Raw genomic sequence first — 24779 nt, 5'->3', positions numbered from 1 at the left:
AATGACTGCCTTGCCTGGTTCACCAACTACTTTGCAGACAGAGCTCAGTGTGTCAAATCGGAGGGCATGCTGTCCGGTCCTCTGGCAGTCTCTATGGGGGTACATCAGGGTTCAATTCTCGGGCCGACTCTTTTCTCTGTATATATCAATGATGTTGCTCTTGCTGCGGGCGATTCCCTGATCCACCTCTACGCAGACGACACCATTCTGTATACTTCTGGCCCTTCCTTGGACATTGTGCTATCTAACCTCCAAACGAGCTTCAATGCCATACAACACTCCTTCCGTGGCCTCCAACTGCTCTTAAACGCTAGTAAAACCAAATGCATGCTTTTCAACCGTTCGCTGCCTGCACCCGCACGCCCGACTAGCATCACCACCCTGGACGGTTCCGACCTAGAATATGTGGACATCTATAAGTACCTAGGTGTCTGGCTAGACTGCAAACTCTCCTTCCAGACTCATATCAAACACCTCCAATCCAAAATCAAATCTAGAGTCGACTTTCTATTTCGCAACAAAGCCTCCTTCACTCACGCCGCCAAACTTACCCTAGTAAAACTGACTATCCTACCGATCCTCGACTTCGGCGATGTCATCTACAAAATAGCCTCCAATACTCTACTCGGCAAACTGGATGCAGTTTATCACAGTGCCATCCGTTTTGTTACTAAAGCTCCTTATACGACCCACCACTGCGACCTGTATGCCCTAGTCGGCTGGCCCTCGCTACATGTTCGTCGTCAGACCCACTGGCTCCAGGTCATCTACAAGGCTATGCTAGGTAAAGTGCCGCCTTATCTCAGTTCACTGGTCACGATGGCTACACCTACCCGTAGCACGCGCTCCAGCAGGTGTATCTCACTGATCATCCCTAAAGCCAAAACCTAATTTGGACGCCTTTCCTTCCAGTTCTCTGCTGCCTGCGACTGGAACGAATTGCAAAAATCTCTGAAGTTGGAGACTTTTATCTCCCTCAACAACTTTAAACATCTGCTATCCGAGCAGCTAACCGATCGCTGCAGCTGTACATAGTCCATCGGTATATAGCCCACCCAATTTACCTACCTCACCCCCCATACTGCTTTTATTTATTTACTTTTCTGCTCTTTTGCACACCAGTATCTCTACTTGCACATGATCATCTGATGATTTATCACTCCAGTGTTAATCTGCTAAATTGTAATTATTTGATTTATTGCCTACCTCCTCATGCCTTTTGCACACAGTGTATATAGATTCTCTTTTTTTTCTGCCATGTTATTGACTTGTTTATTGTTTACTCCATGTGTAACTCTGTGTTGTTGTCTGTTCACACTGCTATGCTTTATCTTGGCCAGGTCGCAGTTGCAAATGAGAACTTGTTCTCAACTAGCCTACCTGGTTAAATAAAGGTGAAATATATATATTTTTTTTTAAACATTCAATCTACACATAATACCCCATAATGACCAAGCAAAAACATTTTTTTTTAGAAATTCTACTAAGCTATATGAAATTGTTTTAAGAAGCTCATACCAAGGATAATTTAGCTATTTGATTTTGAATTTTAAGACCCCTTTAAGTATACAAAATATATTTAAAAATATGATTTGATTTAAAAAAAATTGGGCCTTACTGCTATTAGCCCATACAAACACATTGAATAACAGATAATCCTCCCCCAAAAAACAAGTTTGTTTGTTCTGAAGTGTCTGTCCTATATATCTGAGAGATATAAGAAAGATCAGGAAATATTTCTAGAATGTTTTTGTACATGTATTTAACCCCTTATTTTCGGCATTAAACAGTCTCCATATATATAATCCATATATTTTTTTCAACTGGTACCAGGGGATCTTCAGACGAGTCTTGTGAGACCTGTGGTCATCCTAGAACAAAACAATTGAGTCTCACCTTTCCACAGAGGGGTCATAGGCCTCCCGGGTGGCGCAGTGGTCTAGGGCACTGCGTGCTAGCTGCGCCACCAGAGTCTCTGGGTTCGCGCCCAGGCTGGGCTGGGTTCGCGCCCAGGCTCTGTCGCAACCGGGAGGTCCGTGGGGCGATGCACAATTGGCATAGCGTCGTCCGGGTTAGGGAGGGTTTGGCCGGTAGGGATATCCTTGTCTCAGTATGTAAAATGTAATGAAATGTAAAAAATTAATAAAAAAATAATAATTGTCATAAAATGTATGCACTCTACTGTAAGTCGCTCTGGATAAGAGCGTCTGCTAAATGACTAAAATGTAAATGTAAATATTAGTGTCTAACTCAAACTGTTGGGACGCTACAGACAGAAGTTGGCAGATGGGATGTACCGACTTCAGACGAGTCCCAAGACGCTTGTGGGGGTCGTAGAGCAAAACGGAGAGCACCATCGTGTCTGTGAGAGTTTCACCTTTCCATAAAGGGGTCATAATAGTTTGTATTTGGGATATCTCATGGTTTGACAAACACCGCTCTAGCTCTGTCACCTTTCACCTCAGATGCAGACGGCCAACATCAGCTGATGCGGTGGACTGAGACGCATCCAATGCAAAAAAAACAGATATCTCTACCTTAAACTGACTGTTTTTTATGTGGGTTTTGTTATTATGCTAATTACATGTCCGCGAGGGAGCAGACATCGACCTTAGGGGATAAGATGGATGCACTAACTGTAAGTTGCTCTGGACAAGAGCGTCTGTTAAATGACTAAAATGTAAATGTAACTCTCACACCCTGATCCTAAAGGATCACTTGGAGGAGCTGGTCTCCCAGGAGAGGAGCTGGTCTCCCAGGAGAGGAGCTGGTCTCCCAGGAGAGGAGTTGGTCTCCCAGGAGAGGAGCTGGTCTACCAGGAGAGGAGCTGGTCTCCCAGGAGAGGAGCTGGTCTCCCAGGAGAGGAGCTGTTCTCCCAGGAGAGGAGCTGGTCTCCCAGGAGAGGAGCTGGTCTCCCAGGAGAGGAGCTGGTCTCCCAGGAGAGGAGCTGTTCTCCCAGGAGAGGAGCTGGTCTCCCAGGAGAGGATTCTTGAGAAACCCTGGAAGATGATCATGTTGTTCTCTCATAATAACACTTTGCATTTAAATGTTGTGACACTGGGTGACAAATCTTTCCACTCGTTCCCTGAAAAAAGAGGTGATATGTCTGTAGCCTGTTCTGACATAAACTCTGTCCTTCATGAAATAAGTGGTGATACTGGTAGTCAGAAGAGACTGCCTAGTGTAGCCTGTTTGTCAGATAGAAATAATGGATAATACACACAATACACAGTACCAGTCCAAAGTTTGGACACACCTACTCATTCCAGGGTTTTTCTTTACTTTTACTATTTTCTACATTGTGGAATAACAGTGAAGACATCAAAACTATGAAATAACACATATGGAATCATGTAGTAAGCAAAAAAGTGTTAAACAAATATATTTCATATTTGTATTTGAGATTCTTCAATTCTAGCCACCCTTAGCCTTGATGACAGCTTTGCACACTCTTGGCATTCTCTCAACCAGCCTCATGAGGTAGTCACCTGGAATGCATTTCAATTAACAGGTGTGCCTTGTCAAAAGTTAATTTGTGGAATTTCTTTCCTTGTTAATGTGTTTGAGCCAAACAGTTGTGTTGTGACAAGGTAGGGGTAATATACAGAAGATAGCCCTATTTGGTAAAAGACCAATTCCATATTATGGTAAGCAAAGAGAAATGACAGTCCATCATTACTTTAAGACATGAAGGTCAGTCAATCTGCAAAGTTTCAAGAACTTTAAACATTTCTTCAAGTACAGTCGCAAAATCCATCAAGCGCTATGATGAAACTGTCTCTCATGAGGACCGCCACAGGAAAGGAAGACCCAGAGTTACCTCTGCTGCAGAGGATAAGTTCATTAGAGTTACCAGCCTCAGAAATTGCAGCCCAAATAAATGCTTCACAGAGTTCAAGTAACAGACACATCTCAACATCAACTGTTCAAAGGTGCCTTCGTGAATCAGGCCTTTGTAACAGTTTAACTTTAGTCCGTCCCCTCGCCCCGACCCGGGCGCGAACCAGGGACCCTCTGCACACATCAACAACAGTCACCCACGAAGCATCGTTACCCATCGCTCCACAAAAGCCACAGCCCTTGCAGAGCAAGGGGAACCACTACTTCAAGGTCTCAAAGCGAGTGACGTAACTGATTGAAACACTATTAGCACGCACCACCGCTAACTATCTAACCATTTCACATCCGTTACACTCACCCCCCTTTCGACCTCCTCCTTTTCCGCAGCAACCAGTGATCCGGGTCAACAGCATCAACGTAACAGTATAACTTTACGTCCGTCCCCTTGCCCCGAACCAGGGACCCTCTGCACACATCAACAACAGTTACCCACGAAGCATCGTTACCCATCGCTCCACAAAGGACGCGGCCCTTGCAGAGAAAGGGGAACCACTACATCAAGGTCTCAAAGCGAGTGACGTCACCGATTGAAACGCTATTAGCGCGCACCACCACTAACTAGCTAGCCATTTCACATCCGTTACACTAGCAATGCTTGATTCACTGCGCTGTTTATGACTTCAAGCCTATCAACTCCTGAGATTAGGCTGGCAATACTAAAGTGCCTATTAGAACATCCAATAGTCAAAGGTATATGAAATACAAATGGCTGTCGCACCCTGACCATAGAGAGCCCTCGGGGTTTGACTAAGAAGGAGGTTGATGGAGTGCTGCGTTAAATGGCCTGGCCTCAACAATCACTCGACCTCAACCCAACTGAGATGGTTTGCAATGAGTTGGATCGCAGAGTGAAGAAAAAGCAGCCAACAAGTGCTCAGCATATGTGGGAACTCCTTCAAGACTGTTGGAAAAACATTCCAGGTGTTTATATTTTGATTTGTTTAACACTTTTTTTGATTACTATATGATTCCATGTGTGTTATTTCATAGTTTTGATGTCTTCACTATTATTCTACAATGTAGAAAATAGTAAAATAAAGAAAAACCCTTGAATGAGTAGGTGTGTCCAAACTTTTGACTGGCACTGTTTACACATGTCACAGCACAGGGGGAAACCAACCAATAATAAATCATACAATGATAATGACAGAGCGACACAGAGGTGACTACATAGAACCCAGTCATCAACATTAGAGGATTTACAATAATCTGTATTCATTCCCAGAGTGAGGAGTGAGTGTGTGCAGGACTGGCTGTGTCAGGTAGCAGTTGCCTCTCTGTCGACTACTCCTTTATAGCTGCCTGGTGCACCAACAAAAAATCTTTACCTTTCCCCCTCTAACTGCCTCAGCCTGTTCAGACAGAAACTCTGTCCATCCTGCGTATTACTTACAGATTTTTTGGCTAAATAGCCTATGGTATGTCAGATAGTATTGTTTAAAAGAGATATGACTAATTCCTCTCCTTTCATCCTCCTCTTTACAGTATTTCAACAGTGACCAGGGAGAAGTGTCATTGATTTGAATGGGATCCAAATATTGATCATAACAAACTGTTAGGCAATTTATCAAAACAGCCTTGAAAATCAATGTTGAATGTCTGATACCGGCACAACACAACAACAACCACTGCAAAGTCTTCAGAACATAAAATACTCTATGTATTCTAGTGTTGGAGTTGACTGAAAGATCTCAGAGTAGTCATAGTTTGGTTTATTTTCATTGGAGTTGACTGAAAGATCTCAGAGTAGTCATAGTTTGGTTTATTTTCATTGGAGTTGCACATGTTTTGTAGGTACAGGCTCAAGCACATCCGGACGCTGCATGTGTGTGGGGTTGTGTGAGTTGTGTTGTGAGGTGTCAGCATGGTTTTGATAAGGTGTGTCAGGGGGTTGTCTTGAGGCAAGCAAGTCCAGTTCACGTGAACAGGTGATAAACAGTAGAAAAACACACTGAACCAGTTTGTGTGTGAGGTTTAGAAATGTACATTAAAAAAACAAACATTTGATAAGTTTTGTCATAATGTACCGAAACAGCTTATGTTTTTACATCGACTGGTAAACCAAGGAGAGTGGTCTGCTTCCGTCATTAAAATGCACTTACGTACGTCTGTGTATTTGTAAATATATCAGACCAGATATGTGGACTGTACTCTGCTGCGTCCTTCTATAGGTCACTTCACCTGTTCACGCAATAACTCCATCTAAACTCTGGCACAGAAATTGTGTTTCATTAGTGCCAAAATGTAAATTGCTTCAGAAATATTAAAGCTGCTTGAAATGCCAGCCGTCTTAAAACAAACACACTAAGTAAATCAGAGCTCTCTATTTGATCAACTTTTTAAAAAATCAACTAAATGAGCTTTGCTTATGACATGGATTATTTTAATGCAATATAGCAGCCTTGCATCAAATGTGTGTGTGTGTGTGTGTGTGTGTGTGTGTTGAAAGAATGCAATATTGCACAATGTTGCTTGAGCAATAACGACAGTTAGTTAGAATTAAAACTGGAAGTACCAAGGACCTGCTGTCCTCTTCATGTTCCAGCTTCCTGAAAAAGGAATGGAGTATCTTAAATAATACCACAATAACCTCCCTCCTCCCCCCCGACATTAAAAAAAGAAAATAAATAATCATAAAATAATACAAAATTGACTTTTGTTATCTAACACACAGTTACCCCCCCCACCCCCCACTACTATCTCTGACTTTATGATACTTTATTGAGGAAAAATGTACTTACTATGACTAAGATATGTGATTGTCCCACCTAGCTATCTTAAGATGAACTGTAAGTGGCTTTGGATAACACTAAAGGACAAACATGTGAAAAGTTACATTACAGATAACACATGACCTGACCAAGACAAATTAGCCCCTATCCATGACATTATAACAGATTATTGACATGACAATTTATCATGGTGGAATGGGAATTGCTGTGAAGGATCCTCCAGAACCGGTATTACAGCATGTACTGTATTCCAGGTTAGTACTGTACATGCAGGTATTATCGTAACCATTTCTCTCCTGCAGGGTGTGACTGCTGGGATTTATAGCAGTTTTTCCCGCAGTAATCATGTTCCAACGGACTTCTTCCATCACCCCCAGGCCTGAACCTGTATAGCTAGTGCATGTCAGCTATTTACCGTAGGGATTTATGACGTCAGGTCACCAGTGTGTGATCATTAATGTAACAGCAAGTCAAACAGGAGTGTATGTGTTATGCCCGACTCTGACTTTAAATGGTGTTGTGACGAATGGGTGAAAGTACTTGGTAAATACACTACATGACCAAAAGTATGTGGACACCTGCTCGTTGAATATCTCATTCCAATATCATGGGCATTAATATGGAGTTGGTCTCCCCTTTGCTGCTATAACAGCCTCTACTCGGCTGGGAAGGCTTACCACTAGATGTTGGAACATTGCTGCTATAACAGCCTCTACTCTTCTGGGAAGGCTTACCACCAGATGCTGGAACATTGCTGCAGGGACTTGCTTCCATTCAGCCACAAGAGCATTAGTGAGGTCGGGCACTGATGTTGGGTGATTAGGCCTGACTCGCAGTCAGCATTGCACATGGTGATCTTAGTCTTGGAAACCCATTTCTGAAGCTCCCAATGAATAGCTTTTGTGCTGACGTTGCTTCAAGAGGCAGTTTGGAACTCGGTGATGAGGACAGACGATAAGAGCTTTGGCACTTTGACATCCCGCTCTGTGAGCTTGAGTGGCCTACCACTCTGCAGTTGAGCCGTTGTTGCTCCTAGATGTTTCCATTTCACAATAACAGTACTCACAGTTGACCGGGGCAGCTCTAACAGGGCAGAAATTTGACGAACTGACTTGTTGGAATGGTGGCATCCTATGACGGTGCCACATTTATTGTCAATGAGCTTTTCAGTGAGACCATTTTATGCCAATGTTTGTCTACGGAGATTGCATGGCAGTGTACTGGATTTTATACACCTGTCAGCAATGGGCTCTCAGCTTCACTCCTCCATCAGTCTGGGCTCTCAGCTTCACTCCTCCATCAGTCTGGGCTCTCAGCTTCACTCCTCCATCAGTCTGGGCTCTCAGCTTCACTCCTCCATCAGTCTGGGCTCTCAGCTTCACTCCTCCATCGGTCTGGGCTCTCAGCTTCACTCCTCCATCAGTCTGGGCTCTCAGCTTCACTCCTCCAGCGGCCTGGGCTCTCAGCTTCACTCCTCCAGCGGTCTGGGCTCTCAGCTTCACTCCTCCATCAGTCTGGGCTCTCAGCTTCACTCCTCCATTAGTCTGGGCTCTCAGCTTCACTCCTCCATCGGTCTGGGCTCTCAGCTTCACTCCTCCATCGGTCTGGGCTCTCAGCTTCACTCCTCCATCAGTCTGGGCTCTCAGCTTCACTCCTCCATCAGTCTGGGCTCTCAGCTTCACTCCTCCAGCGGTCTGGGCTCTCAGCTTCACTCCATTAATCTGGGGTTGATGACAGCGCTGACAGAGACCCTTGGGGTTCAACAGGTACTAATCCAGGCACTTGTCATATCCTGTTTGGACTTCTGCAACTCTGTTGGCTGGACTCCCCGCTTGTGTCATCAGTGTGTGTGTGTGTGTGTGTGTGTATGTATGTATAGGGAGTGGTGTGTATTGCTCAACTACCTATAAAACCTGCCAGGGGCTTGGAGGGAGAAGTGAAACAGACAGACGTCTTACTCAATCAGTTACTTCTACACAAACACACTTTCACTGTCTGTAGTATCAGCAGCACGAGCTCTACAATATGTGCTCAAGGCAATGGAGCCTAACTGAAATCTATAGGCTTAAACCATCACTAGTCAGAGGCTACGGATGCACCCACCTACCACCACTATTTCTTAAAGAAGTTCTAATGTAACCACACCTTATAGTACCCACCCACATCTCCATTCATCCATCACTATTGTTAGTCATACCACTGCTCGTAATACACACCTATATTCGATGGAACAGAAAAACTTCCACCCAGAAAGGAGAGACCAAGACAGAATTCCTTTTATAGGAAAATTTTAATAGTTATTCAATGGCCTACATCTTACAGTAAATATTATACAATTACAAACGTGGCTTAGTTATGGTACGAAGACCACTATCTGATCTTCACAAAATAAAAAACAGATTTACACTTCATATCACAAGCCTGACATGGGTCCGCAACGCTGGACCAATAGCTAACATACAATTCAGTTCACTCAACGTTGAGAAAACGTTGTGCCATGGTTTGCCACAACGGTAGGGTAATGTTACCATTGTTTGTGCAAACTGGGTAACAAACTTCAAGGGGGTTGTTCCTAAACTCGCTCCAGGGATAAAAGTATTTTGGAAGACGAGGAATTTCCACTTTTTGCATCACATTTTTGTTTTCAAATTATTATTTTAGAAATAATAAGCTGCAGAACATTGAGGGGAAAAAAAACCCAAAATAAGTCCAACTATACCTCCAATAGTTGGGTTTTAATTTGAGGAAACTGCTAAGACATGAGAAGAGTCAGAAAAGAGAAGTGGGGTTAGAGGTCGGCGTTTGAGGGTGTATTTCAACATACAAACACCATTTTGACTTCCCATAGTTGTGAAGAAATGAATAATACACAAACATCATCAACAAATAATCATTTAACATCTTTAAAAAGGGTCTTTAACTTCTTTTACTCATTTTTTGGAAACGTATTCAGAGATGGAATGATACAAAAGGTGAAGGAATCATAAGTTGATAGTGTACCAATAAAAATACCGTAAAATATATCCCCCTTTTGAGCTCTGCTTGTGTTTATCAGGGTTCAGGTCAAGTCCATTTCAATTCAGACCCTTCCTGAAATGACGGAGTAGAAGTGGAATTGACCCCAAACCTCCTGAAATCAAAAACACAGTCATGCGAACATGTGACAGTGTGTGTGTGTGTGAGAGAAAGTCTGAAACGAGTTCCATCGGAGTGTGTTAGCAGAACCGCTGAAAATTGTGCCATATAATAATAAATACCAAATCGCTGTTTAAATCTTAAATAACACTTATGGTAAGAAAGTGCTCAACTTTACACGGCTCAGGAAATCCAACATTCTGTTTCCTATTTTATGCTGAGGTGTAGAATATTGTCCGTTACAAAATCATCCCCCCTTTTTTTGTTGCTCCTAAAGCACATGATGGGTTTAAGCAACATGGCAATAGCTCCACCTACAGTAGCCTTCTGGAAGGTTCCGTAGAGTTGAACAACCATCTTGCTTCAACACATCCAATCCTCTCAGATCTCCATGAGTTAGAGACTGATGTTAGACTGGGCGCCAGACTCTGGTGGTTTAGTGACACAACATACAGAGGTAAACCTCAGAATGGATTACATCAGACATCTACAGTCTTGGTTATCTACATGGTTCCAGTCTGCCATTACGCCTCACTTCTCATGACCTGTGTCATCACTTCATCTCTGTTATGCAGAGGGCTGCTCTTTACCAGCGCTTAAAGTGGGGGGGGGGGGGGTAAAATTCAGGAAGAGATACAGAAATGGAGAAACGCAGACCAGTTCCAACCCCAATGGCAGGATATTTTTATTTATTTTATTTGACCTTAATTTAACTAGGCAAGTCAGTTAAGAAAAAAAACGTATTTTCAATGACGGCCTAGGAACAGTGAACTGCCTTGTTCAGGGGCAGAACGACAGATTTATACCTTGTCAGCTCGAGGATTCAATCTTGAAACCTGCAGCCGGCTACCTGCCGCCCGGATATGGCGGTCATTAGTAACTAATTATTACATTACAACTGACTTGAACAGATTTTCCGACAGATTATGTTTGGGATTCGACAAAGACCAACAACTGGATTTACAAGTAACTTATTAAATAACATTTACTAAAATACACCACTGAGAAGGAAAGACAAACCAGAGAGTGTGAAGGAAGGAGGGGCAGCGTGAGAGAGGGAGAGAGAGGGAGGGAGACAACGTGAGAGAAGGAGAGGGAGCGAGGGAGGGGCAGCGTGAGAGAGGGAGAGAGAGGGAGGGAGACAACGTGAGAGAAGGAGAGGGAGCGAGGGAGGGGCAGCGTGAGAGAGGGAGAGAGCGAAGGAGAGAGAGAGACAGTGTGAGAACGGGAGAGAGAGGGAATGAGACAACGTGAGAGGGAGCGAGGGAGGGGCAGCGTGAGAGAGGGAGAGAGCGAAGGAGAGAGAGGGACAGGGTGAGAAAGGGAGAGAGCGAAGGAGAGAGGGACAGGGTGAGAAAGGGAGAGAGAGGGAGTGAGACAACGTGAGAGGGAGCGAGGGAGGGGCAGCGTGAGAGAGGGAGAGAGCGAAGGAGAGAGAGGGACAGCGTGAGAGAGGGAGAGAGTGGGTAATGTCTGATTTCTTAGATACTATAAGGTAGTGGATTTCTTCATGTTGATTCAAGCATGCTTTGCAGTAACACACAACCACTCGGTGTATAAATAGACTGCATTGTGATGCTCCATGCTACACTACACCTGAATATGAACCATCCCCACGCTCAAAAGACCACGGAAGGAAAAACACGCCATTTTTTTTCTCTTAACCTCAATGTGAAACAACACTGACATAGTGGTTGATTAAATAAATGCTCATGAACAACAATAAGCCATTTTCTTTAGTTGAGAATTATACTAACTAGTACAAGCACTATCAGGACTAAGGACACCTTACTGAACGCTTAATATCTATTGGTTAGTTTTCTTAAATGCCAGTTTTATCTGCCTCTCTCTGTTTCACTATGAAGTCTAGCTACCTGGTACCTAGTAGAAATTATTGTCGTCTGGTTATTTATTGTGCAACGCTTCCTCGTGAGATTATTACAATAACTCTGATATGTACTACTGCCACCTCAGAATACAGTAACAGTGAACTCTATGTACTGCTGCCACCTCAGAATACAGTAACAGTGAACTCTGATATGTACTGCTGCCACCTCAGAATACAGTAACAGTGAACTCTGATATGTACTGCTGCCACCTCAGAATACAGTAACAGTGAACTCTATGTACTGCTGCCACCTCAGAATACAGTAACAGTGAACTCTGATATGTACTGCTGCCACCTCAGAATACAGTAACAGTGAACTCTGATATGTACTGCTGCCACCTCAGAATACAGTAACAGTGAACTCTGATATGTACTGCTGCCACCTCAGAATACAGTAACAGTGAACTCTATGTACTGCTGCCACCTCAGAATACAGTAACAGTGAACTCTGATATGTACTGCTGCCACCTCAGAATACAGTAACAGTGAACTCTATGTACTGCTGCCACCTCAGAATACAGTAACAGTGAACTCTGATATGTACTGCTGCCACCTCAGAATACAGTAACAGTGAACTCTATGTACTGCTGCCACCTCAGAATACAGTAACAGTGAACACTGATATGTACTGCTGCCACCTAAGAATACAGTAACAGTGAACATTGATATGTACTGCTGCCACCTCAGAATACAGTAACAGTGAACTCTGATATGTACTGCTGCCACCTCAGAATACAGTAACAGTGAACTCTGATATGTACTGCTGCCACCTCAGAATACAGTAACAGTGAACTCTGATATGTACTGCTGCCACCTCAGAATACAGTAACAGTGAACTCTGATATGTACTGCTGCCACCTCAGAATACAGTTACAGTGATTCAAAGAGATTGAGGCTGGATACAGAGCCCAAAATGCAGATTTAAGGATGACCAGAATTAGGATTTTAAAATGATCTTAATTCTAAATGACTATAAAATAATGACTGTGCGGTAACCGTATAACAAGGCATTTTATCTTATTATTGCAAGTAAACGACTTGATCTCCTTGGATACACTGTAAATGCTTTGTAGTGACCCGTGCCTCACAGATCCTAACTGTGATTCATACTCCTCTATTAAAACCCTGAAACATGGCACACACACCATTCCCTGATACTATCTCCTCTCCTGAACCCCCAACTCCTCTCCTCTCCAGACCCACCACTCCCCTCCCCTCCTGACCCACCACTCCTCTCCTCTCCAGACCCACCACTCCCCTCCTGACCCACCACTCCCCTCCCCTCCCCTCCTGACCCACCACTCCTCTCCTCTCCAGACCCACCACTCCTCTCCTCTCCAGACCTACCACTCCTCTCCTCTCCAGACCCACCACTCCTCTCCTCTCCAGACCCACCACTCCTCTCCTCTCCAGACCTACCACTCCCCTCCCCTCCTGACCCACCACTCCTCTCCTCCAGACCCACCACTCCTCTCCTCTCCAGACCCACCACTCCCCTCCCCTCCAGACCCACCACTCCTCTCCTCTCCAGACCCACCACTCCTCTCCCCTCCAGACCCACCACTCCTCTCCTCTCCAGACCCACCACTCCTCTCCTCTCCAGACCTACCACTCCCCTCCCCTCCTGACCCACCACTCCTCTCCTCTCCAGACCCACCACTCCTCTCCCCTCCAGACCCACCACTCCCCTCCCCTCCTGACCCACCACTCCTCTCCTCTCCAGACCCACCACTCCTCTCCTCTCCAGACCTACCACTCCCCTCCCCTCCTGACCCACCACTCCTCTCCTCTCCAGACCCACCACTCCTGTCCCCTCCAGACCCACCACTCCTCTCCTCTCCAGACCCACCACTCCCCTCCTGACCCACCACTCCCCTCCCCTCCTGACCCACCACTCCTCTCCCCTCCTGACCCTCCCCTCCTCTCCTGACAGTACTCTCTCATGACCCACCCCTCCTCTCATGACTCACCCCTCCTCTCCTGATCCTCCACTCCTCTCCTGACCCTCCTCTCCTCTCCTGACCCTCCACTCCTCTCCTGATCCTCCTCTCCTGATCCTCCTCTCCTCTCCTGACCCTCCTCTCCTCTCCTGACCCTCCTCTCCTCTCCTGACCCTCCCCTGACAGTACTCTCTCATGACCCACCCCTCCTCTCATGACTCACCCCTCCTCTCCTGATCCTCCACTCCTCTCCTGATCCTCCTCTCCTCTCCTGACCCTCCTCTCCTCTCCTGACCCTCCACTCCTCTCCTGATCCTCCTCTCCTGACCCTCCTCTCCTCTCCTGACCCTCCTCTCCTGACCCTCCTCTCCTCTCCTGACCCTCCACTCCTCCCCTCCCCTCCCCTCCTCTCCTCTCCTCATCCTCCCCTCTGCCATGTCACCCTGCCCAGTGCTTCCACATGCCTTTAACACCTAAACATGTTCATCAACACGCTATCAGTCCGAGTGGTAGTCTAATGTACTGTGTGTGTGTGTGTGACCATGTGTTTGTGTGTGTTTAACTGTGTTGGCACACGTTTGATTCCACATATGATTATTTGATTGACATTAAGTGATCCTGCTTTAAGTATGACTTGTGTGTGTATTTATAGGATTTTGAATGGGACTGAATTGTATGTCCCCACCAGTTTAGTTAAACAAGACTGTGTGTATCTGTGTATGTGTAATTGTGTGACTGTGTGCATGACCACACATCCTGTACACACATACAGCTATATAAATATATATATATTGCAATTTATAGGTTTAAGCTTAATGACAAAATACCTCTAGATTGAAATGAATTCAGTAACTGGTAAGTACTGTGGCCATTGTGATGCTGCATCTAGTCAGACAGCGGAGCTAGTCATTACAGATCTAGTCAGACAGCAGATCTAGTCATTACAGATCTAGTCAGACAGCGGATCTAGTCATTACAGATCTAGTCAGACAGCGGATCTAGTCATTACAGATCTAGTCAGACAGCGCATCTAGTCATTACAGATCTAGTCAGACTGCGGATCTAGTCATTACAGATCTAGTCAGACAGAGGATCTAGTCATTACAGATCTAGTCAGACAGCGGATCTAGTCATTACAGATCTAGTCAGACAGCGGATCTAGTCGTTACAGATCTAGTCAGACAGCGGATCTAGTCATTACAGATCTAGTCAGACAGCGGATCTAGTCGTTACAGATCTAGTCAGACAGCGGATCTAGTCATTACAGATCTAGTCAGACAGCGGATCTAGTCGTTACAGATCTAGTCAGACAGCGGATCTAGTCGTTACAGAATCTAGTCAGACAGCGGATCTAGTCGTTACAGATCTAGTCAGACAGCGGATCTAGTCAGACAGCGGATCAAGACGTTACAGATCTAGTCAGACAGCGGATATAGTCAGACAGCGGATCTAGTCATTACAGATCTAGTCAGACAGCGGATCAAGACGTTACAGATCTATCTAAGAAACAGCTATAAGCTGGAAGACACCCCTTGTTATCAGAAGTGGAAGATGATCAGGACAGGATGTAAAGAAAACGACAGGTAAGCTGTTCCAACACACAGGATGTAAAGAAAACGACAGGTAAGCTGTTCCAACACACAGGATGTAAAGAAAACGACAGGTAAGCTGTTCCAACACACAGGATGTAAAGAAAACGACAGGTAAGCTGTTCCAACACACAGGATGTAAAGAAAACGACAGGTAAGCTGTTCCAACACACAGGATGTAAAGAAAACGACAGGTAAGCTGTTCCAACACACAGGATGTAAAGAAAACGACAGGTAAGCTGTTCCAACACACAGGATGTAAAGAAAACGACAGGTAAGCTGTTCTAACACACAGGATGTAAAGAAAACGACAGGTAAGCTGTTCTAACACACAGGATGTAAAGAAAACGACAGGTAAGCTGTTCCAACACACAGGATGTAAAGAAAACGACAGGTAAGCTGTTCCAACACACAGGATGTAAAGAAAACGACAGGTAAGCTGTTCCAACACACAGGATGTAAAGAAAACGACAGGTAAGTTGTTCCAACTCACAGGATGTAAAGAAAACGACAGGTAAGCTGTTCCAACTCACAGGATGTAAAGAAAACGACAGGTAAGCTGTTCCAACTCACAGGATGTAAAGAAAACGACAGGTAAGTTGTTCCAACACACAGGATGTAAAGAAAACGACAGGTAAGCTGTTCCAACTCACAGGATGTAAAGAAAACGACAGGTAAGCTGTTCCAACACACAGGATGTAAAGAAAACGACAGGTAAGCTGTTCCAACACACAGGATGTAAAGAAAACGACAGGTAAGCTGTTCCAACACACAGGATGTAAAGAAAACGACAGGTAAGCTGTTCCAACACACAGGATGTAAAGAAAACGACAGGTAAGCTGTTCCAACACACAGGATGTAAAGAAAACGACAGGTAAGCTGTTCCAACACACAGGATGTAAAGAAAACGACAGGTAAGCTGTTCCAACACACAGGATGTAAAGAAAACGACAGGTAAGCTGTTCCAACACACAGGATGTAAAGAAAACGACAGGTAAGCTGTTCCAACACACAGGATGTAAAGAAAACGACAGGTAAGCTGTTCCAACACACAGGATGTAAAGAAAACGACAGGTAAGCTGTTCCAACTCACAGGATGTAAAGAAAACGACAGGTAAGCTGTTCCAACTCACAGGATGTAAAGAAAACGACAGGTAAGCTGTTCTAACACACAGGATGTAAAGAAAACGACAGGTAAGCTGTTCCAACACACAGGATGTAAAGAAAACGACAGGTAAGCTGTTCCAACACACAGGATGTAAAGAAAACGACAGGTAAGCTGTTCCAACACACAGGATGTAAAGAAAACGACAGGTAAGTTGTTCCAACACACAGGATGTAAAGAAAACGACAGGTAAGCTGTTCCAACACAGTGCTTTGTTGGAAAGGAAAAGTAAGGGATTAAAACAAATCTTTCTGAATTCAATCAAAGCACTGTGCTGATATCTAATGGTTAGAACATTTGGCAGCATCAGCTGGTGATGATGACAGGGATGGAGCAGCACGTGACCAGTACATTCCCACCACTGACACACAGCAGCAGCACACAGCACACGAGCAGAGCAACAGACACTCGTGATTGGTCAATCACTCTGGAGTTCCAATGATGATGTAAGAATGTGGAAAACAATGTAATGACACGACATATTGGCGAATCAAAGGACAAAAAGAAAATAATCGTTGAGTAAACATAAAAATATCAAGCAGCTTCTGTAAAACCCTAGAGAATGCAGCAAGTGTCCGTTGCCTTTAGTTTTGTTGTTGCAGACAGGTGTGAGGTTGCCATGGTGACTGTGAGAAGCCCGTGTAAGACTGGAGTAGTTGCATACCATGTCGGACTCCAGATCTGAAACGACAGAGAAAGTGAGAAGATATTGGATTGATTTAAGAGTGGTATGTGGACATTTGGAATTATTAGATGACCTGGAAAGGTTCTTGGTTGAAAGCGAAAGGAGAGGAGAGAAATGAGGAAAGCGAGAGGAGAGAAATGAGGAAAGCGAAAGGAGAGGAGAGAAATGAGGAAAGCGAAAGGAGAGGAGAGAAATGAGGAAAGCGAGAGGAGAGAAATGAGGAAAGCGAGAGGAGAGAAATGAGGAAAGCGAGAGGAGAGAAATGAGGAAAGAGAGAGGAGAGAAATGAGGAAAGAGAGAGGAGAGAAATGAGGAAAGCGAAAGAGAGGAGAGAAATGAGGAAAGAGAGAGGAGAGAAATGAGGAAAGAGAGAGGAGAGAAATGCGAAAGAGAGGAGAGAGAGCTAGTAAAGGAGTGCTAGTCACATGACTTACTTCTCGTGGGGTGGGGGGGGGGTTCTACCAGTGGGGAGGGACATAGCTGTATCCAGGTGTGCCCTGGGGCCGGTACTGTGGCATGGTGACGTGTTGGTGCGTTCCCAGCTGAGCGTGCTGAGGTGTGGTCAGCAGGGTTCCTACAGGACGACACACATCATCGTTGGATGCCATTTTGTCCCTATTGTATTGACCGCAGCATTATGGTCAATATGGCACCGACCGAAACTAATACAACTTACACCAAAAAACACGCAATAGTAATATAATCATAACTTAAGCATAATCAATTTAGCATAGGAAATTCAATTAAATCATTCAAAAAGGTATTTTAATATGAAAATATCTTCAACAGCACATGCTGTAGCTACATCAACTTCCTCAGTCATCAGCCCGACCTGCACTCATAGCCATGGTGGTCCCGGCAACCATCCCCATGGCAGCCATTCCGTTGTTTCTAGGGGCTTGGACCGGGGCGGGGTAGAGGGCTGAGGGCAGGCTGTTTGGCTGAACCACTGTGGTGTGGTGGATTACATGTGGCTGAGGCTGAGCAGCATACACAGGCTGGGTGTAATACGCCTACAGACACAGAGACAGAGGTTAGAGTGTGTCTGTGTTAGTGTGTGTCTGTGTTAGTGTGTGTTTATGTGTGTGTACATGTGAGTAGTGTGTTGATTTACATAGGGCTGAGCCGCATACACTGGCTGGCCATAATACGATGCTGCCTACAGGGAGACAGAGAGAGAGGTTAGGGTGTGTGTGTGTGTGTGTGTGTGTGTTTACCAGTACATAACGGTTCTACTGAGGGTAGATGTTGATGGAGTAGAGTGTGTGTGTGTGTGTGTGTGTGTGTGTGTGTGTGTGTGTGTGTGTGTGTGTGTGTGTGTGTGTGTGTGCTTACCAGTACATAAAGGTTTTACTGAGGGTAGACGTTGAGGGAGTAGGGTCTGTGTGTGTGTGTGTGTGTGTGTGTGTGTGTGTGTGTGTGTGTGTGTGTGTGTGTGTGTGTGTGTTTACCAGTACATAAAGGTTTTACTGAGGGTAGATGTGGAGGGTGTGTGTGTGTGTGTGTGTGTGTGTGTGTGTGTGTGTGTGTGTGTGTGTGTGTGTGTGTGTGTGTGTGTGTGTGTGTGTGTGTGTGTGTGTGTGTGTGTGTGTGTGTTTACCAGTACATAAAGGTTCTACTGAGGGTAGATGTAGAGGGGGTAGAGTGTGTGTGTTTGCTGAGGTTAGGATTGTATATTGGTGTGTGTGTGTAAAAGCTGCTGATGGTAGGAGTTGGTGGAGTAGGGTGTGTGTGAAGGGTATGTGTGCTCACCTGTGCATATAAGTTCTGCAGGTTCTGCATGCTCTGCTGGGGGTAGGCACTTCTGATGGGGTACATGGCTGTCTGGTAGGGGTTGGGGGAGGGGGAGTAGGGCGGGGGGGCTCCGTTCATCTGGGTGGGGGGCACTTTATATGGAGTACCCGCTGTTGTGTATCCTACACACACACACACGCACACACACACACACACACACACACACACACACACACACACACACACACACACACACACACACACACACACACACACACACACACACACACACACACACAGAGAGAGAGAGCGAAGCAACATAAGTCCAACAGCCAAGACACATGTATCAGGGTAACACAGCCTTCCTCTCAGTCCTAATGAGGTACCATAGCACAGTATTCATTTTGTCAACATTGTGACTAAAATATTCGTCAAACAAACATTTTTCCAGTGGCAATTGAAGACACTATTACTGACTAAATAGACCCAGATAAAAAACGATAACTAAATGAAAATCATTTTTCATTTCTGTTGACTAAAAATAGAGACAAAACTATCTCTGACTAAAGTCTGACTAAAGTCTACCCGCGCTACATTCTCTTTATTTATATCGTGAACCGCCTCATTTTACATTCATAAAGCCGGTGTAAACTAGGCCACTTGCGGACCGGACCGTTAACCATTTGTTTAGGCAACACCTTGTTCAGTCATGTTACCTCATTAGTTAGCTATGGCTGACAACCTGGGCTGAACGTGGCTCTGGTAACTACACCAGTAGCCTGCTGAACGTGGCCCTGGTAACTACACCAGTAGCCTGCTGAACGTGGCCCTGGTAACTACACCAGTAGCCTGCTGAACGTGGCCCTGGTAACTACACCAGTAGCCTGCTGAACGTGGCCCTGGTAACTACACCAGTAGCCTGCTGAACGTAGCCCTGGTAACTACACCAGTAGCCTGCTGAACGTGACCCTGGTAACTACACCAGTAGCCTGCTGAACGTGGCTCTGGTAACTACACCAGTAGCCTGCTGAACGTGGCCCTGGTAACTACACCAGTAGCCTGCTGAACGTGGCCCTGGTAACTACACCAGTAGCCTGCTGAACGTGGCCCTGGTAACTACACCAGTAGCCTGCTGAACGTTGCCCTGGTAACTACACCAGTAGCCTGCTGAACGTGGCCCTGGTAACTACACCAGTAGCCTGCTGAACGTGACCCTGGTAACATTACCAGTAGCCTGCTGAACGTGGCTCTGGTAACTACACCAGTAGCCTGCTGAATGTGGCTCTGGTAACTACACCAGTAGCCTGCTGAATGTGGCTCTGGTAACTACACCAGTAGCCTGCTGAACGTGGCCCTGGTAACTACACCAGTAGCCTGCTGAACGTGGCCCTGGTAACTACACCAGTAGCCTGCTGAACGTGGCCCTGGTAACTACACCAGTAGCCTGCTGAACGTGGCTCTGGTAACTACACCAGTAGCCTGCTGAACGTGGCTCTGGTAACTACACCAGTAGCCTGCTGAACGTGGCTCTGGTAACTACACCAGTAGCCTGCTGAACGTGGCCCTGGTAACTACACCAGTAGCCTGCTGAATGTGGCTCTGGTAACTACACCAGTAGCCTGCTGAATGTGACTCTGGTAACTACACCAGTAGCCTGCTGAACGTGGCCCTGGTAACTACACCAGTAGCCTGCTGAACGTGGCTCTGGTAACTACACCAGTAGCCTGCTGAACGTGGCTCTGGTAACTACACCAGTAGCCTGCTGAACGTGGCTCTGGTAACATTACCAGTAGCCTGCTGAACGTGGCCCTGGTAACTACACCAGTAGTCTGCTGAACGTGGCCCTGGTAACTACACCAGTAGCCTGCTGAACGTGGCTCTGGTAACTACACCAGTAGCCTGCTGAACGTGGCTCTGGTAACATTACCAGTAGCCTGCTGAACGTGGCCCTGGTAACTACACCAGTAGCCTGCTGAACGTGGCCCTGGTAACTACACCAGTAGCCTGCTGAACGTGGCTCTGGTAACTACACCAGTAGCCTGCTGAACGTGGCTCTGGTAACTACACCAGTAGCCTGCTGAACGTGGCCCTGGTAACTACACCAGTAGCCTGCTGAACGTGGCCCTGGTAACTACACCAGTAGCCTGATGAACGTGGCCCTGGTAACTACACCAGTAGCCTGCTGAACGTGGCCCTGGTAACTACACCAGTAGCCTGATGAACGTGGCCCTGGTAACTACACCAGTAGCCTGCCGAACGTGGCTCTGGTAACTACACCAGTAGCCTGCTGAACGTGTCTCTGGTAACTACACCAGTAGCCTGCTGAACGTTGCCCTGGTAACTACACCAGTAGCCTGCTGAACGTGGCCCTGGTAACTACACCAGTAGCCTGCTGAATGTGGCCCTGGTAACTACACCAGTAGCCTGCTGAACGTGACTCTGGTAACTACACCAGTAGCCTGCTGAACGTGGCCCTGGTAACTACACCAGTAGCCTGCTGAACGTGGCTCTGGTAACTACACCAGTAGCCTGCTGAACGTGGCCCTGGTAACTACACCAGTAGCCTGCTGAACGTGGCCCTGGTAACTACACCAGTAGCCTGCTGAACGTGGCTCTGGTAACTACACCAGTAGCCTGCTGAACGTGGCCCTGGTAACTACACCAGTAGCCTGCTGAATGTGGCTCTGGTAACTACACCAGTAGCCTGCTGAATGTGACTCTGGTAACTACACCAGTAGCCTGCTGAACGTGGCCCTGGTAACTACACCAGTAGCCTGCTGAATGTGGCTCTGGTAACTACACCAGTAGCCTGCTGAACGTGGCTCTGGTAACTACACCAGTAGCCTGCTGAACGTGGCTCTGGTAACATTACCAGTAGCCTGCTGAACGTGGCCCTGGTAACTACACCAGTAGTCTGCTGAACGTGGCCCTGGTAACTACACCAGTAGGCCTGCTGAACGTGGCTCTGGTAACTACACCAGTAGCCTGCTGAACGTGGCTCTGGTAACATTACCAGTAGCCTGCTGAACGTGGCCCTGGTAACTACACCAGTAGCCTGCTGAACGTGGCCCTGGTAACTACACCAGTAGCCTGCTGAACGTGGCTCTGGTAACTACACCAGTAGCCTGCTGAACGTGGCTCTGGTAACTACACCAGTAGCCTGCTGAACGTGGCCCTGGTAACTACACCAGTAGCCTGCTGAACGTGGCCCTGGTAACTACACCAGTAGCCTGATGAACGTGGCCCTGGTAACTACACCAGTAGCCTGCTGAACGTGGCCCTGGTAACTACACCAGTAGCCTGATGAACGTGGCCCTGGTAACTACACCAGTAGCCTGCCGAACGTGGCTCTGGTAACTACACCAGTAGCCTGCTGAACGTGTCTCTGGTAACTACACCAGTAGCCTGCTGAACGTTGCCCTGGTAACTACACCAGTAGCCTGCTGAACGTGGCCCTGGTAACTACACCAGTAGCCTGCTGAACGTGGCTCTGGTAACTACACCAGTAGCCTGATGAACGTGGCCCTGGTAACTACACCAGTAGCCTGCCGAACGTGGCTCTGGTAACTACACCAGTAGCCTGCTGAACGTGTCTCTGGTAACTACACCAGTAGCCTGCTGAACGTGTCTCTGGTAACTACACCAGTAGCCTGCTGAACGTTGCCCTGGTAACTACACCAGTAGCCTGCTGAACGTGGCCCTGGTAACTACACCAGTAGCCTGCTGAACGTGGCCCTGGTATTAGGACAAGGCTATGTATGCACATGGAAGTCAGTTATTTATGTTTACTATAGGTTAATGAGGCAATTCAAATGTGATAAGGAAAATCAAAGGGAATTTAGTTGCCTAAAATGGCAATATGGCAAAATTGACAATAACTAGACAATCGTTATTCAAATGACAAAAATGTGAATTGATATTTTAGTCAAAACGACTAAAACCAGAATAAATCTAAGAATAATTAACACTGTCATCAGTCAGCGTATGACTGGTCAGTGTCTCCACCTAGTGGTAGAGCCTCATCACGACAGTCTCCTCCTAGTGGTAGAGCCTCATCATTACAGTCTCCTAGTGGTAGAGCCTCATCATTACAGTCTCCTAGTGGTAGAGCCTCATCATTACAGTATCCTAGTGGTAGAGCCTCATCATTACAGTCTCCTAGTGTTAGAGCCTCATCACTACAGTCTCCTAGTGGTAGAGCCTCATCATTACAGTCTCCTAGTGGTAGAGCCTCATCATTACAGTCTCCTAGTGGTAGAGCCTCATCATTACAGTATCCTAGTGGTAGAGCCTCATCATTACAGTCTCCTAGTGTTAGAGCCTCATCACTACAGTCTCCTAGTGGTAGAGCCTCATCATTACAGTCTCCTAGTGGTAGAGCCTCATCATTACAGTCTCCTAGTGGTAGAGCCTCATCATTACAGTCTCCTCCTAGTGTTAGAGCCTCATCACTACAGTCTCCTCCTAGTGGTAGAGCCTCATCATTACAGTCACCTAGTGGTAGAGCCTCATCATTACTGTCTACTAGTGGTAGAGCCTCATCATTACAGTCTCCTAGTGGTTAGAGCATCATCATTACAGTCACCTAGTGGTAGAGCCTCATCATTACAGTCTACTAGTGGTAGAGCCTCATCATTACAGTCTCCTAGTGGTAGAGCCTCATCATTACAGTCTACTAGTGGTAGAGCCTCATCACTACAGTATCCTCCTAGTGGTAGAGCCTCATCATTACAGTCTCCTAGTGGTAGAGCCTCATCATTACAGTATCCTCCTAGTGGTAGAGCCTCATCATTACAGTCTCCTCCTAGTGGTAGAGCCTCATCATTACAGTCTCCTAGTGGGAGAGCCTCATCATTACAGTCTCCTAGTGGTAGAGCCTCATCATTACAGTATCCTAGTGGTAGAGCCTCATCATTACAGTCTCCTAGTGGTAGAGCCTCATCATTACAGTATCCTCCTAGTGGTAGAGCCTCATCATTACAGTCTCCAAGTGGTAGAGCCTCATCATTACAGTATTCTCCTAGTGGTAGAGCCTCATCATTACAGTATCCTCCTAGTGGTAGAGCCTCATCATTACAGTCTCCTAGTGGTAGAGCCTCATCATTACAGTCTCCTAGTGGTAGAGCCTCATCATTACAGTCTCCTAGTGGGAGAGCCTCATCATTACAGTCTCCTAGTGGGAGAGCCTGATCATCACAGTCTACTAGTGGTAGAGCCACATCATTACAGTATCCTCCTAGTGGTAGAGCCTCATCATTACAGTCTCCTAGTGGTAGAGCCTCATCATTACAGTCTACTAGTGGTAGAGCCTCATCACTACAGTATCCTCCTAGTGGTAGAGCCTCATCATTACAGTCTCCTAGTGGTAGATCCTCATCATTACAGTATCCTCCTAGTGGTAGAGCCTCCTCATTACAGTATCCTCCTAGTGGTAGAGCCTCATCACTACAGTCTCCTAGTGGTAGAGCCTCATCATTACAGTCTCCTAGTGGTAGAGCCTCATCATTACAGTCTCATAGTGGTAGAGCCTCATCATTACAGTCTCCTAGTGGGAGAGCCTCATCATTACAGTCTCCTAGTGGGAGAGCCTCATCATTACAGTCTCCTAGTGGGAGAGCCTCATCATTACAGTCTCCTAGTGGTAGAGCCTCATCATTACAGTCTCCTAGTGGTAGAGCCACATCATTACAGTATCCTCCTAGTGGTAGAGCCTCATCATTACAGTATCCTCCTAGTGGTAGAGCCTCATCACTACAGTATCCTAGTGGTAGAGCCTCATCATTACAGTCTCCTCCTAGTGGTAGAGCCTCATCATTACAGTCTTCTCCTAGTGGTAGAGCCTCATTACTACAGTCTCCTCGTGGTAGAGCCTCATCATTACAGTCTCCTAGTGGTAGAGCCTCATCATTACAGTCTCCTAGTGGTAGAGCCTCATCATTACAGCCTCCTACTGGTAGAGCCTCATCATTACAGCCTCCTAGTGGTAGAGCCTCATCATTACAGCCTCCTAG

General features: G+C 46.1%; 2 protein-coding genes across 6 annotated transcripts in view; both read right to left on the bottom strand.

The window, feature by feature from the left end:
- Positions 1-8903: 8903 nt before the first annotated feature.
- On the bottom strand, positions 8904-16656 carry LOC129831695 (uncharacterized). 2 transcript variants are annotated; one of them, XM_055895066.1, is made up of 2 exons: positions 11778-16656; positions 8904-11736 (listed from the first exon to the last, which is right to left on the bottom strand). In XM_055895066.1, the coding sequence occupies exon 1, from the start codon at positions 16654-16656 to the stop codon at positions 15754-15756; it is 903 nt and encodes a 300-aa protein (XP_055751041.1). In that variant the 3' UTR covers positions 8904-11736; positions 11778-15753. The 2 variants fall into 2 exon arrangements, with proteins under 2 accessions (XP_055751041.1, XP_055751040.1); XM_055895065.1 differs by having other exon boundaries at positions 8904-12123; positions 12165-16656.
- Positions 8904-24779, bottom strand: part of LOC129831696 (protein FAM168A-like) — a 63963-nt gene continuing 48087 nt past the window's right edge. For 3 of the 4 annotated variants that reach the window (XM_055895070.1, XM_055895068.1, XM_055895067.1), the window contains 5 exons: positions 18787-18950; positions 18149-18193; positions 17867-18047; positions 17469-17608; positions 8904-17030 (listed from right to left, as the gene is read on the bottom strand). In XM_055895070.1, coding sequence (XP_055751045.1) covers positions 17493-17608; positions 17867-18047; positions 18149-18193; positions 18787-18950 — 506 coding nt within the window. In that variant the 3' untranslated portion in view covers positions 8904-17030; positions 17469-17492. The remainder of the gene's footprint in view (positions 17031-17468; positions 17609-17866; positions 18048-18148; positions 18194-18786; positions 18951-24779) is intronic. The other variant, XM_055895069.1, reaches the window with a different exon arrangement.

This window comes from Salvelinus fontinalis, chromosome 33 (genome assembly GCF_029448725.1).
Source record: "Salvelinus fontinalis isolate EN_2023a chromosome 33, ASM2944872v1, whole genome shotgun sequence".
Lineage (NCBI taxonomy): Eukaryota > Metazoa > Chordata > Actinopteri > Salmoniformes > Salmonidae > Salvelinus > Salvelinus fontinalis.
This window is presented reverse-complemented; position numbering and strand designations above follow the sequence as displayed.